The following is a 15,490-nucleotide window of genomic DNA, read 5'->3' as shown; positions in this document are numbered from 1 at the left end:
TTCACAACTATACATTTTTATAAAACATTGGGCTGTAAATCAGGTCTACCTGAAGTATTTATTGTTCAGTTATATGCGTCATGGTATCAGTGTTTCATTATCTGAAATATCAAACTTATCAAGCCCTGTTAATTTGAATCATAATACTCCTGTGATTCAGGCTTTTTTTTTTTCTTATAAAGCAGCATGTAATTTAATGTCAGTAATTTAGCATGATTTTTTTAAGAAACTCCTGAAGCAAATTTGCTGCTGGGCATACAGTACTCACTCTTCTTCTTCTTTTTTTTTTTTTTTTTTGCTATGTGAATGGAATAGTATCATGTCACATATTTGGAAGAGGACAGTGAAAACTACATATACTGATTGTTATATGTTAAGAAGAACTTTGTCTTCTTTAAAATACTGTCAGAATTTTTTAAATTAAGGAAATTAAAAGGCTACCAGCAATGTATACAAATAAATAAATAAATAAATAAATACACAATAAGGTTTGTCATGTCAATCTCATATCAAAATTAAAGTTTTTAAACACTTACAGTAGTTTTTTATTTTTATTTTTTTTTATTAGCTTCTGATATGGACTAAATGTTTTTGTATAAACATTATTTTTTTAATAATGTAATATTTTGGAAAGGTGAAATATCCCAAGTTCTGTTTCTCTTATTTGCAAGATATACCTAAATAGTGTGTATATAAATTTTTATGTTGTTATGAATTAGTTACAGAAATCTCCTTATTTCTTCTGTTTAGGGCCTCTTCATGAACATCTACAAAAGCACTCTGTTGAATACCTTCAATTTTCATTTCGCTGGATGAATAACCTCTTGATGAGAGAAATACCATTACGTTGTACTATTCGTCTTTGGGACACTTATTTGGTGAGTTCCTTGACAAGTTTAACAATCTTGTTTCAGCTGTATGTGCAGGAGAATTAAGGATTGTTCTCCTAGTTGATATTCACTGACTTCACATGGTCTTATTTATTGTGCTACAGTGATATTTTCTAATTAGAATGTTCATTAAATGTTTCTTCCTTCCCTTGAGGATAACCTTATATTACTAAGCGGGCATTGATCAAGGGTCAAAACTAGATAACTGGTTTGTTTTCATTATTTCATTGTTGGTTTGCATTAAGGAATGCAGAAAACTGACCAGAGCTTGTTTCCCTTACCTAATCTTCACTATCTTCTGCTGAGCTCTGGTAATAGATATACGCCTGGATAATGACTGATGATGGACTGCCAGTTAAGGACTTAACCAACCAAACTATATTTTGTATTGGCTTAAATAAATAAATTTAAAAAAAAATTATGGTATAACATTGACATGGCATGCCAACTTGGGTATTGCCTGTTACACAAGGCCCTGTTATTTTAGTCAAGTAACTGTGGAGAAACAATAAAATGTTAGCTTCAGTCAATAGAAATGATGATGGGTAACATCAGCTTAAGAGATATCATGAAAAAGAAACAGAACTGGCAAAAAAAAAAAAATTAAAGTATTTGTCATGTTGTTAATGAGATGAAGATTAAAACAGGTAAGATTCTGCTAAATAATATAATAACAAGTACTTATGTATTGTAGATCTGGGATACAACAAGGTGCCTAGAGAAAAACTTTTCAAAACACTACAATTATATGGGGTAAATGGAACGTTATACAGAGCAATGCATAATTTATATGTAAGTTGTTAAAAATTAAAAGAATTATAAAAATGGAGGAAAACTCACGTAAAAAACTTTATTGACAGAGAATTTTCACCCGAAGTATAGGCATTATCACAGAATTATTTATAAAAAAATTATAATAATAATCATATAAATATATACCTAGACAAAATAAAGTTAGTACTTTTTTAAGCCTTTTAATATTTCCTAGATGGAAGGCATGCTTAACAACTGTATAATGACCACAGTTTGGCAAACCTATAATCAGTGTTCATTCAAATAATCCAGATGTACTTAAAGAAGAAATAGTAAGTGCAGTAAAAAGGACTACCTAATGGCAAAATGATGAGATGTGATGAAGTATAAAAGAGATGGGGGGGTGGGAAGGAACATATTTTTTAATAGAAATAATACAAAATGTATATGATAAAGCATACTCCCAGAAGACTTCATAAAATCTATTTGCATTCTGATACCAAAAAAGAATAATGCAGCAAAATGTAAAGATTTGAGAATTAGTATCATATCTCTTGCTTCAAGAATATTATTGAAAATAATAAACAGTGGAATGTTTTCTAGAATTAAATGCCATATAAGTGAACAACAAAAAAGGATTCATGCCAGGAAAAAGAACAATTGATGCATATGAATTAAAAACTGTTATTGAAAGATCAAAATAAATAAATAATAATATATATCTATGCTTTATTACAGACTTTAAAAAACATTTTGACAGCAATGAAAAGTTAATAGAAATATTAAAAAACATTCAAATTGACAAAAGACCTCAGAATAATAGAATTATACTGGAATCAGAAGACACAAGTTATAAATAAAATTAATAATGAAACCGTAGATATCAGAAGAGGAATGAGACAAGGATGTATAATATTCTGTATACTTTTCAATATATAAAGTGAAATGATAAAAGAATTTGAAGAAATTGAAATGGGAATAAAAATAAATGGCATTAGAATTAACAATATTAGATTTTCTGATGATTTGGTGTTCATAGTGAAATCAAAAATAGTTCCAAAATATGGTTGAAATACTAACCAAAGAAAGTCAGAATTATAGCTTAATATTAAATACAACTAAAACCAAGTATATAGTAATAAGCAAAAACAAAAAAGCAACAAAACACAAATTTAAGAGTATCAACAGGATTCATTCAAAATGTAAAGGCTTATAATTATTTTTGTGGGATATTATTTTTATATCTGTTTAAGATAAGACAACGAAGTAAAGTTTCACATTTCTTAATAAAGATGTTTTATGAGGAAATGACTTTTATGAAGGACTCTTCTCTTGTTCTAGTGAACTCTGTTTAGTGTCTATAGCATGCTCTGCAAGTCTAGACTGTTCGGGCTATGGTATTTAATATAAGAGTTGTGTTCTTTTAGATGAATAAAAGCAGATCTTCCTGTTTGTCCAAAATGAGATCACCCTCAAGAGCAAGTAATCTGTAAATGCTTGGATAACTGAAAATTGAAAGCTCGTCCTTAGGAGAAGCAAGAAAGATGGAGGATTTTTCAGATGGGCTGAAAGACGACAAAAATATTCAGTGGATTTAAAATTTTTGCTGTTGGTTCAGTAATGCCATGCACATAAGGGATAGGAATGTGAGTTATTTCTTCTGTATTGCAAGAGCGAAAGATTCCATAATTAAAAGCTTTTATTGATGAAAGAATTCTTAAAACCATTAGATAAAAAGGTGAAATTAATTTCATTAATTAATGTTATATTCCCTCTGTAAAATTTTGTCTGAAGAACATAAAGAATGGGCATGAATTTTTTTTTTTCTTCTCAGCCTATGTATGGGAAAGAGGAGAAAATAGTTCCACTACATAAAGGAGGTTCCAAGACTGCTGTTGTAAATTACCGACCGATCAGCATATCGGGAATCGTTGTCAAAGTCTTGGAGAAAATAGTCAAGTGAAAAATACAGGATTGGATAGATGAAAATGGGATACTCTATGGGGGACAGCATGGTTTTGTGAAGGGTAGATCATGCCTCAGTAACTTGTTCACATTTTATAACACAGTGACGACTGAACTGGATAAGGGTAATGGGTTTACAGTGATTCTACTGGACCTTGCTAAGGCCTTTGACAGGATATGACATGGAATTCTAATCAGCAAACTGCAGCATATGGGGATGGATATAGGGTTGGTGAGATGGAAAGGAGGGTGGTTGATGGAGAGATATCAGAGAGTGGTTTATTCAGGAGTAGAGTCCAAAAGACGGCCTGTGACTAGTGGTGTGCTGCAGGGTTCTGTTCTTGGACCACTACTTTTCAGTTTGTTCATTAACGATATAGGAAAGGATCTGAGAGGAAGTGTTCATTTGTTTGCTGATGATGCAAAGTTGGGTAGAACAATAGTGAGTGCATAGGAAGTCAAAATTTTTCCAGATGATTTGGATAGTTTGGAGGACTGGGCTAAGGAGAATGGATGTCAATTTAATGTGCCAAAGTGTAAGGTTATGCATTTTGGGGTGAAAAGATTAGCAGCAGTATATCACATTGGTGGAACCGTACTCCAGGAGATTGGCGAGGCCAGGGATTTGGGAGTTTTGGTGGATAGGGAGTTGAAGATCTGTATGATCAATTAGAAACAAAGGAAGGACGGAGAAAAATTTACCAACTAGCGAAATGTAGAAATAAAGCAGCTAAGGACATCTTACATGTGAGGCAGATCAAAGATGCTGAAGGAAGAGTATTATGGAGGGATGTGGACATAAGAAACAGATGGAAAATATACTTTGAGGGACTTTTGAATGAGGAAAATGCAAGGACTCACAGAGGACATGGGCAGCCTTCTGAGAGGATGGTGCAGAACATCAGTAGAATGGAAGTGACGGAGGCCATGAAGAGGATGAGGAATGGAAAAGCGGTGGGCCCCGACAGAATTCCAGTGGAGGCATGGAAGGCACTGGGGGAAGAGGGAATTGACCTGCTGTTGGGACCTGTTCATGAAAGTTTGCCAACAGGAAAATATACCTGAGGAATGGAGGGAGAGTACTCTTGTTCCCATCTACAAGGGTAAAGGGGATGCACAAGACTGTAAAAATTACAGAGGAATAAAGTTGATGTCCCACACAATGAAGATCCTAGAAAGGGTTCTTGATGGTAGATTGAGGAAGGAGGTGGAGATTGCAAAGGAACAATTTGGCTTCATGCCTGGTAGATCAACAACAGATGCTATCTTTGGGTTACGACAGATGATGGAAAAATATCGAGAGAAACAAAGGGAGCTACATCTGGTATTTATTGATCTGGAGAAAGCATACAATAGAGTGCCAAGGCAAGAAGTCTGGAGGTGTCTGAGGGAGAAGAAGGTGCCAGAGAAATATGTCAGGTTGGTGCGGGAAATGTACAGAAATGTGAAGACAAGTGTTCGGACCTGTTTGGGACAGACAGAAAGTTTTCAAGTAACAGTTGGCTTGCATCAAGGGTCAGCATTAAGTCCGTTTCTGTTTAATATTGTGATGGAGGTGGTAACAGAGGAGGTGAGAGAAGATGCACCTTGGACAATGTTGTATGCAGATGACATCTTGCTGTGTGTAGATTCAAGAGAAGAAGCGGAAACTAAACTGGAAAGATGGAGAAAAGTACTGGAAGAGAGAGGTATGAGACTGAGCAGAAGTAAGACAGAGTATATGTGTTGCGCAGTGGGCGGTGGCCAGGAGACAGATTTGGAGCTGGAAGGAAATGTTATCAGGAAGGTGAGAGACTTTAGATACTTAGGTTCAACAGTGGAAGAAGATGGAGGAGCTGAGAAGGAAGTGGGATGCAGGATACAAGCGGGTTGGAGGAACTGGAGGGAGATGGATGGAGTGTTATGCGATAAGAGGGTGCCGATCAATCTGAAAGGCAAAATTTATAGGACAGTATTGAGGCCAGCTATGACATATGCTATAGAAACTGTGGCCCTGAGGAAAAATAACATCAGCAGGATGGAAGTAGCAGAGATGAGAATGTTTAGGTGGATGTGCGGTGTGACCAGAAAGGATCATCTGAGAAATGACTATGTCAGGGGAACAGTGAAAGTTACAAACTTAGGAGCGAAAATACAGGAGGCAAGGTTGAGATGGTTTGGTCATGTGATGAGGAGGGAGGACGAATATGTGGGAAGAAGGGTCATGCAGATGGATGTGCAAGGAAGGCGGAAGCGTGGGCGGCCAAAGAAGAGATGGAGGGAGCTGGTAGAAGAGGACTTGAAGATGAAGAACTTGGATGTGGTGACAGCCCAAGACAGGAAGGTGTGGAGGAGACTCATAACAAACAGTGACCCCACTTAAGTGGGAGAAGCTGCAGAAGAAGAAGAAGGTGGATAGGGAGTTGAAGTTTAGGGGACACATCACAAAAGTGACAAAATCAGTTCATCAAATCACTTAGTTGCTGAAAAATACTTTAACAAGCAGAGACAAACAGGTTATTGTTCCTCTGTATCGAGCCTTGATAAGACTCCATCTAGAGTACTGTTCGCAGATATGGGCTCTTGATGGGGAAGAGGTGGAGAGGATCCAGAGACAGGTGACCAAGATGATAGCAGGTCTATGGAATGAACCTTATGAGAACAGTTGAAGAGTTGTGGGTTGCAGAAATTGGTTGATAGGTGGAAAAGGGGTGATATGATTGAGACATTCATATTACTGAAGGGTTTCTATAAGATTAATTCTGAAGATATTTTTGAGAATAGGACTGGTGGTGGGAGGACTAGGTGCCATACATGGAAGCTGGGCAAGAGTGTGGTTAGCAAGGGTGTTAGAGCTAGGTTTTTTACTTGGAGAGTGGTGAATGATTGGAATAAGCTGCCAGAGTCTGTTGTGGATACCATGACTGTGAATGAGTTCAAGGCGAGGTATGATAGATACTGTGTGAATGTTGAATAGTTGTTCTTGACATGATGTCAGGGCCTCCCTTGATGAGTCTGTCAACTCCTTGGAGTTGTCCGTAATGATAATATTCCCCACTATTGGGAAAGGCCTCTCCCATTGCAGGAGGGTTGGGTCTTCTTCTCCCATGGTGACCCATTCCATCTTGGGAGAGTGTTTATACACTTGTATGGATGAATGTATGAAGGTGAAAGACAATCACAAACATCCATCCCCATAGCAGGATTTGAACCTGCAGCCTTTTGGTTGGAGAGCGGATTTGCTAACCATTCAGCCAACCAGGCCAGCGAGCCTGGTTGGCTGTGTAACTTAATAGTTTCAGTCTTTTTTTGACTAGGATGGTGATAAGATTCAGTATGAATAATATAATGGCCTGTATGAGTCTTCTTCCAAAAAACTGAAAAATGTAGGCTTCCATTTGGTTAACACAGAATTAGATGATCTAAAAAAGGCTAATTGTTTATTTACCTCTTCTAAGATGAATTGGATCCTGGGATGAAGTGCATTTAATTTAGAAAAAAACTGCTGTAACTCAGAAGAAGAACCATTCCAAACTGCAAAAAATCATCCACATATCTGTAGCAGTGTGTAGGTCTAGGTGAAATGTTTTCAAAAATGCGTTGCTTAAAGTGTTCAATGATGAAGTCAGCAATAGTAGGAGAAATAGGATTACCCATGGCTGTTCCTTCGATTTGTTGATATAATTTTTTTTTAAAGGAGAAATTACCAGAATGTATTCAAATAGTTTAACAACATCTGAAGGAAATTCTTCTTGAAGTAATTCAATGGTGTTCAGATAAAGAAATATTAGTAAACAAGGGTACAGCATCTCAACTAATCATAATATCTGAAGCATCTAGATTAATATCAGAAAGTTTATTTTTTAAATCCTAAGTGTTTTTTATATAAGTAGTAGTAGTTCTAATTGAAGTAGCAAGTAAATTAGATAAGAATTTAGGAATCTTATAAGTGGGATATCCTATAAAGTTTACAACTGATCTTAATGGAGTACCTGGTTTATGAACTTTGGAAAGCTGTACAATTTGGTGATTGACCAAGGAAGGTTTTGAGCTTTATCTTTTGATCTTCATCCAAAATAGGAACATTATCTGTAAAGAATTAAGTCTGTTTAATTGACTACAGGTGGGATCAGATGCAAGGGCCTGTTAGTTGAATAATCTCAAAGTAATAGACCTTTTTCTGTCATATTATTTTCTGTCTTGAACACCAACAGCTTTTCCCTTGTTAGCCTTAGTAATAATTAAATTGTTGTTATTCTTCAATGATTTCAGCACTTTTAATTTAGAGAAAGAGAGATTAGAATGTGGAGGATTGGCACAAAAAGAATTTTTACACATTCGAAAAAATCCTGTTGGCTGTTTTTTAGATAAAGATCTATCTATACTATGAAGAAAGTTCATAAGGGATACCTTATTGGGAGAAATGGCAAAATCATGTCCTTTTGATAAAACAAAAAAGTTCATCCTATATTAGTGGATGGCCAGATATATTATTGACTACTCTATTGTATGCCCACACTTCATAGAACCGAGCTTGACAATGTGCCAAGAATAGTCAATTCATGCTGGGTGTGGGGACATAAAGGATGTACAAATTGGTCGCCGACATGCGGAATCATGTGCTTTATAGGCAAATTTTCCAACTGTTGTACAAGCAAAATAGTTACCACTCTAAAAACTAGAATTTTCATAAAAGAAAAGCTAATTTTCCGACGTATAATAATAAACATTCATCCCATGAAATGCATTATTACCCTAATATCGGAATGGATTCTTCTTCTTCTGACATGCGCAGAATCAAAGGGTCTCGCATCTGTGGGCGTACAGTATCCGTCAGAGATATGAGTACTAGTTCTAGAGTGGCTTACAAGTGAATCAAACTTATGCTTTAAATTATCATGAGAAGCATTAAAAACATATAGGTAAGAAGTTGATGAAATGCTTAAAATAGTGTTAAAAATTTCAGCCACTAATGCAGATTCTAAAGCTTTCTTGGTAGAATCGATTTCTCTGACTTAAGAGGGCTAAAGATTTTTTTTTCTTAAATGCATCTACCAGATTCCTTGCTCTTGTGGGTTATCTTATTTTGGACAAACAGGAAGATTTGATTTTATTCATCTGGAAGTTTGATATTAATCCTAAACAGTCTGGAACTTGCAGAGCATGCTATTGACACTAAACCTAGAGTTCACTGCAACAAGACAAGAGTCCTTCATAAAAGTAATTTCCTCATAGAAAGTCTTTATAAAGAAATCTGTGAAACTTGACTACATTGTCCTAACTTAAACAGATCTGATGGTCTATGTGTATCCCCTTTGTTGGATATAGTACTTTTTTAAAACTACTAATCTTTCCTAATTTCAGTTTATCTATGTGTATACTTTTTAAAAAAAAAAAAAAAGTTAGGAAATTATTGACCTTTTTTAGTTATCTTACATTAACTACTCAGGTGATGCTTTTTAAAATTGTCTGTTATTGTTTAATTGCCATTCTGTGATCTTGTACTGACAATGCCTGTGATTCTCTGGCAAAAATTCTACATTGATACATTTTTTTGTGAGTTTTCTACTTTATTTTTTATAATTCTTTTAATTATGTGAACTCACAGTATTTCATTATCGATACAAATATGTAAGTTGCCAGTCAGCAGTTAGAATTGAAGGAAATACAGGAAGATGGCTCGATGTAAAATGTGGCATAAGACAAAAGGTTGCACATTATCTTTAATCTTATTCATCAATATATGGATTGCATTATGAAAGAAAGTGGCAGAAACCAGATATTAGAATTGGAGATATCAAACTTGACTCTTTGCTTTATGCAGATGATGTTGTACTCCTAAATACATCCAATGCAAGTCTCCAGGATTCTCTAACTAAATTGAATAATAGCTGCAACAAATTTGGCATGAAAATCAGTAAGAAAAAAACCAAAACTATGAAAATAGGCAGAACATAGAAAACTTCAGCTGCATTCTCAGTGGAGAACCTTTAGAACAAGTAAAATATTTTAGGCTATTTAGACACAGCTTTTAGTGAAGATGCAAATTGAGCAAAGCTGGTATGGTGGGGACCCAGTTGAATAAATTTATATGGAATAAGAGAGAGAGAAATTAGCCAAAACACAAAACTAGCAGTATACAAGACAGTGTTCAAACCAATTTTAAGTTATTGATTTGAGAGTTGTGTTAGAATAAAATACTAGATCAAAGACTAGAAACTACAGATGTGAGACTTCTGAGAAAAATTAGAGTGAATAGATGGCATCAGTAGCAGAATCATATTAAAAATATGACAGGAAAGATATCCAGAAGAAGACCAAGGTCCAAGTGATTGATTTAATCAGAAATGCCTTACAGGAATGAAATGTTAAATACAACAATGTTGGAGTGGTGACAAGTAATAGACTGATTTGGAGGAAAATTGTTGATAGATTAATAGTAATGTAAGCTTAATCATGTAGTGTTGTCATAGTAGCCTGAACCCTCCCCCCCACCTACACTGGAAAATACTTGTCAAGAAATTGATGATGATGATTACTAATGCTATATTTCAGCATAAGGATGTTGATAATTTCATATGGATAGACAAGAAATAATGTCTTATTGACTTATTGTGATATCTCCATACTGTTCAAATTAGTTTTAACTTTGGCTCTGAGAATCACATTAAAAATATCTGTTAATCAAAGGCTGCAGAACCACAGATATTGAGAGTTCTGAGAAAAATTAGAGAAGTGAACAGATGGCATCAATGACAGAATCATATTAAAAAATCACACGTTGTGATTTTTTAATGTGATTCTTTGCTCATACATTTTTCAGTGCTAACAAAGTGAAGTTCCTTTGTAATATCTTCATTTTTAATATGATTCTGCCATTAATGCCATTTGTTTACTTGCTAATTTTTCTCAGAGCTCTCATATCTGTGGTCTCTAGTCTTCTGGTTTAGTTGGAACAGTTATCTCCAATATAACAGACGTGTTGCTGCAGTCTGTTATATTTTTAAAAGATGCAACCCTGAAGCATTACAATACTTCAAAGTCATAGAACTTCATGTTGGCATGCATAGTCTCAGAATTGTATTCTGAGCTATATTACTCTCCTTAAAAAAAATTTTTTTTTTTCCTGGCTCAAAGTTTTGCTTTATGATAAGGGACTGAATTTGCTCTTCTGCACCACTTAATATCATATCGAACCATCAGTTCCATGGTTCAAGTTAAGAGAAATTGATCGACCAATCTGACAATGCTTTATTAGTATTTCTACATGGAAGTCATTCATCATGGATGCATATTTAAGAGTTATCCTTAAATAGTGTCCCCCACTCCAGCATTATTGTAGTTCCATATCAGAAGCCTTCATACTTCCTTTCTCTATATCATGCCACATACACAAAATTTTGCCTTTAAGTTTTCTAGATTGATTTATATTATTGTAACTTTCCCAACTACTATGATTTTTTTACTGTTACTGAATTTGCACCCCGTTAACATTCTCCCCTGCCCCAGTTTTCCCATAAGTAAACCCTTCCCCTCCCTCCCAAAAAATTTATATATAAATATGTATATATATTTATATATATATATTATTAAAATAAACCTGGGTTTCCAATTTATTCTTCCTGCATCAACCCCCCCCCACACACACACACTCCCTTCCCCCCTGTTATAAATAACCTTCAGCAGGAACATGGAATTTGAAGACATCCTAGTATCAAAACAAGGTATGTACAAAATTTTTCCTCCTGCTTTATTCCGCTATAATTGCCTTCAATACTCACCCATGATGCCCTAAAAATATATATATACATTTTTTTGAGTAAAAATAGCCAATGTGTTTAAAATAAGGGACACTCCTAAACAAAAACAGGCTATAATAGCTGTAATAATAATAATAATATTTCATCTGTTAGAGAGACATTTTCAGAAATACAATGTTAAAATTGTAATAACACATAATTTCGTCCACTAAACAATAAGTGGACGAAAGGAAACTATTTTCTGCCTAAAGTCCTATGGGGGGGGGGGGGCTAGTGGGTGAGAGGCATGAGAATTAGTATCTGATATCTTGGAAGTTTAACACAACCATATTTGTTTAGATTAGGCTGTTTTTTTAAATCTGCTATTGATTCTAAATAGGGCTTTCAAGTTTGTGCTTGCTATAATCAAGCATAGTAGTTTTTTTCCCATTTGATCCTGGACAAGGAATGTAAGGCATGGCCAGGTAGACCTGACTGATGATAGTTGTGGTGGCAGATGATATTTTTTGTGTTCACCAAAGCACAGTTTGGCAGATCTCCCAGTTTGACCATAAGTTGTAAGAACGAGGAATCTTGTAAACACTTGGAATAGAGAATGAAGGAAGTGGATCCTTAGTGGAACAGAGAAGTGAGGTCAGCTTCAGGAGGTTTGAAAGCAGTACAGAGATTATATTTCTTTAAACTTTTGGTTATTTTTTTCTGCAGTGCCTTGGATATAGGGAACAGTAATATCATTGCTGTAGTCTGTATGTATGTTGAGAGGGATTGGAATAGATGAGAGGAGCAGCTAATCAGTTGATATTTTTGGCATTGTAACCATTGGATAGGAAGGTTGGGCTAATAAAGGAGTTCAACTATAAAGGAAGCCTGAGTACAACAGTAGCTGGAGGCTCTGCTGAGAAAGATTTCAATGACACCATATTATTCACAGGCGGTTTTGGGAAAGTTTATACAGATAACTCTTGTTATATGCAGGGGTTGTGTTCTTGACAGTTATCGTGTATATCTAAAATGTGATAATCAGGAGACTTATAACATGTGATAATAGAAGTTAAGTTCTTGAATGAGCGAGACTCTGATCTTTCAAGATTAATTTAATCGAAAGTGCACCTATTTTTCATACATATTAAGGCATAAGAGTTGTAAATAAAATATTCTATATGCATAAAACAAATAACAATTAAAGTAGTTCCAGATTAATACATTGTAACCACATCTTAATCACACCTTCTTTAGCTGGCATGCTGAAGTTGAAGGCTCATATAGCTGCTTTTCAAGAATCTCAATGGAAACCTGAATTGCAGTTTTCAACTTCTGATTGCAGACATTACTTGTAGCATTCAAAGGCATTTTCATATCTCCCTTTTTCTCCCTTGTCATGGAGTCATGGTCTTCAAAGAGAGGCCATGGCATTGTTTGTCAACTTGAAAGCTTGAGAGATGACCTTCATTGTGAGTTTTTTGGAGGCTCATTCTCCATAGGACTTGATTCAGATTCCTTATCAATGTGCTTTTCCATAGTCAGAAGATCTTCATTGCTCAGGGTGTAGAAGTTGTTTACAGATAAAGATAATACCACATAGACCAATAAGGCAATAGGGACACAGAATGGACACTGAGTACAGCAGACAGAGGTAAAAAACGAGGCACATGTACAGAAGTTTCCACGCCCTTGGATAGGAAACAGTGATAGTCCTTATGAACCAAAATTAAACTGTGTATATGTGAAAACACAGATAACAAAAGTGCATGTAATGAGAGTTACCTCTGTATGTATTTACGTGTATGCCTGGGTTTTCTGTAAAGTGAGAAAGAAAGGTGCTTTTGGGCAGACATCTGATTAGAGTATCTAGAAAAGGCTGGTTATTGTTATTTTCTTTTTCTTATAGTGAACTGGATTCTGGAGTGTTGGCTGTTGGGAGTGGAGGAAGAAAGAGTAATGTGTCTGAGCCATGGAGAAATAGAGAAAACATTGTTAGTATATCTTACCAAATAGAAAATTTGAGAATGTAGTATCAGGAGCCTGTTTTTCAAAATGCTTCATATACAAAATGTCCAGAATGGGAGAGCTGAGAACCCATACATGTACTTTCCATTTGCTTATATAAGGTGTTTGTATTGACTGAATTTTAGGTAATTCATATATCCAGGGTAAGGGGCAGAACTAAAAGATTTGACTTAAACAACTTCAGGAAACCCAGATATGACATTTTTAATGCCCACCCCCCCTCTGAGAATTGGTAAGATCATAATCTGGTGGTTTATAAGTAGCTGTCTCTGAGTAGCACATTCATTTTGTGATTATAATGACTGGTATAAAAACAAGATGGGGGGGGGGATAGCTGTATGAGATGTCAGAATTGATATATTATCCTTATCAGCTCTAGTAATGGTTATGTTGTTGTTGAACAATTTATGTAGCACATAGATCTGGCTGTTGGAGAGATTTCTTTTAGGCTGAAACACTGTGAAAGGATGTTAGTTATGTCGTGCTTGAAGTTGTTGGCAATATTAGGTGGCAAGTTATGGATTGCGCTGTATATACTACACAATTTTTAACGAGGTGCTACTACAAAGTTGTGACAAAAGTCCAGGGTGCTAACAGCATTTCATTGAGTCTTTTTGACGAAAGGTTAACAACTTGTAGAGGCTGACTTTGTGGCAGAGAAAAAGATCTGCAAAGGTTGTTATATTTTTTACTATGTTTATCCTTTATTTTCTGAAATTCCTTTTGGGCAGATTCATCTGAAATATCAGAGAATATTCAAAGTTCAGGGTTGAGAATAGAAGAGAGTTCAGCTTGGAGAGAGAGCTGATGGCTACAACTTCAGTGAGGCCTTTAAAAATGTCACATCTTGGCTTCCTGAAGTTGTTAAAAAACTTGGACCTTTTAGTTCTCCCCCACCCCCCAATATACAGATGACCCATAGCTGTTGCTACTGACTCCTCCCCCCCCTTTTTTTTTTAAATTTCACAAACACTTACTGGCGACACTTCATCATATATATAAAAAAAATTCCACTCATTACAAATCTTTAATCTAAAATTTAATCTTAAACAAAATGATATTATGGTAGCCTTGATATCATCTTTTTATTTACAAATATCCCCCTTTCCAAAACTTTAAATTTACTGAAAAAATGATCGTTTTAATTTTGTCATCCATACAGGTTTCTCCTCTTGAAAGAACACCTTATATAAACAGAAGGCACATCCATGGGTTTTCCCCTCTCCCTTCATATAGACAATTTCTATATGGAGCATTTTATAAAACAGGCTCTTGATTCTGCCTGAGTAACGTGTCTCAGGAAAGAGAACACATTACTCTTTCCTCCTCCACCTCAACAGCCAGCACACTAGAAACCGGTTCACTATAGAAAAAGAAAATAACAATAGCCTGCCTTTTCTAGATACTCTAATCACATGTCTAACCAATGGCATCCTTTTTCTCAGTTTGCAGAAAACCCACCCACACACACACACACAAATACATATGCAAACTTTCCCAACACCCTCTCCCCCCCTCAACAGTATGGTGTCATCAAAACCCTTCTCAGCAGAGCCTTCAACCTCTGATCTACCCAGACTTCCTTTATAGCTGAACCCCTTTATTTGCCAGACCTTCCTATTCAATGGTTACATTGCTAAAAAAAAATCAACAAATTAGTTTTTCCTCCCATCTATTCACAATGTAGACTACAGTAACGATATTACTATTCCCTATATCCAGGGTACCTCAGAAAAAATAGCCTTTAAAGAAATGTAATCTCTGCATTGATTTCAAACATCACTTCTTTGCTCTCTTAAGGATCCTCTCTCTCTCTCTGTTCTAGGTGTTTACGAGATTCCTTGTTCTTGTAACTCACCATATTATGGTCAAAGTGGGAGATATGCCAACATGTGCTTTGGTGAACACAATACATCTGCCACCACAACTATCATCAGTCAGGTCTAGCTGACCAAGCTTTGGATTCCTTGCACAGGATCAGATGAAAGAAAAAACTACTATGTTTCATCATAGCAAATACAAACTAGAAATTCTCTTTAGAATCAATAGAAGATTAAAAAAAAAAAGCCCAATTTTAAACAAATTTGGTTCTGTTAAACTTTCAAGATTTGGAAAACTTTAGTTCTTAGGCCTCCA

At 35.4% G+C, this 15,490-nt stretch overlaps 1 protein-coding gene across 1 annotated transcript in view; it reads left to right on the top strand.

Annotated features, from left to right (window-relative positions):
• Positions 1-15,490, top strand: part of Tbc1d22 (TBC1 domain family member 22) — a 239,663-nt gene that overhangs the window by 197,071 nt on the left and 27,102 nt on the right. The window contains exon 11 of the mRNA XM_090415889.1: positions 751-878. Coding sequence (XP_090272015.1) covers positions 751-878 — 128 coding nt within the window. The remainder of the gene's footprint in view (positions 1-750; positions 879-15,490) is intronic.

This window comes from Typopeltis vanoorti, chromosome 3 (genome assembly GCF_054136105.1).
Source record: "Typopeltis vanoorti isolate ZY-2024b chromosome 3, IOZ_Tvanoo_1.0, whole genome shotgun sequence".
Lineage (NCBI taxonomy): Eukaryota > Metazoa > Arthropoda > Arachnida > Uropygi > Thelyphonidae > Typopeltis > Typopeltis vanoorti.
The sequence above is the reverse complement of the archived record's forward strand: the minus strand, read 5'-3'. Positions and strand labels throughout refer to the sequence as shown.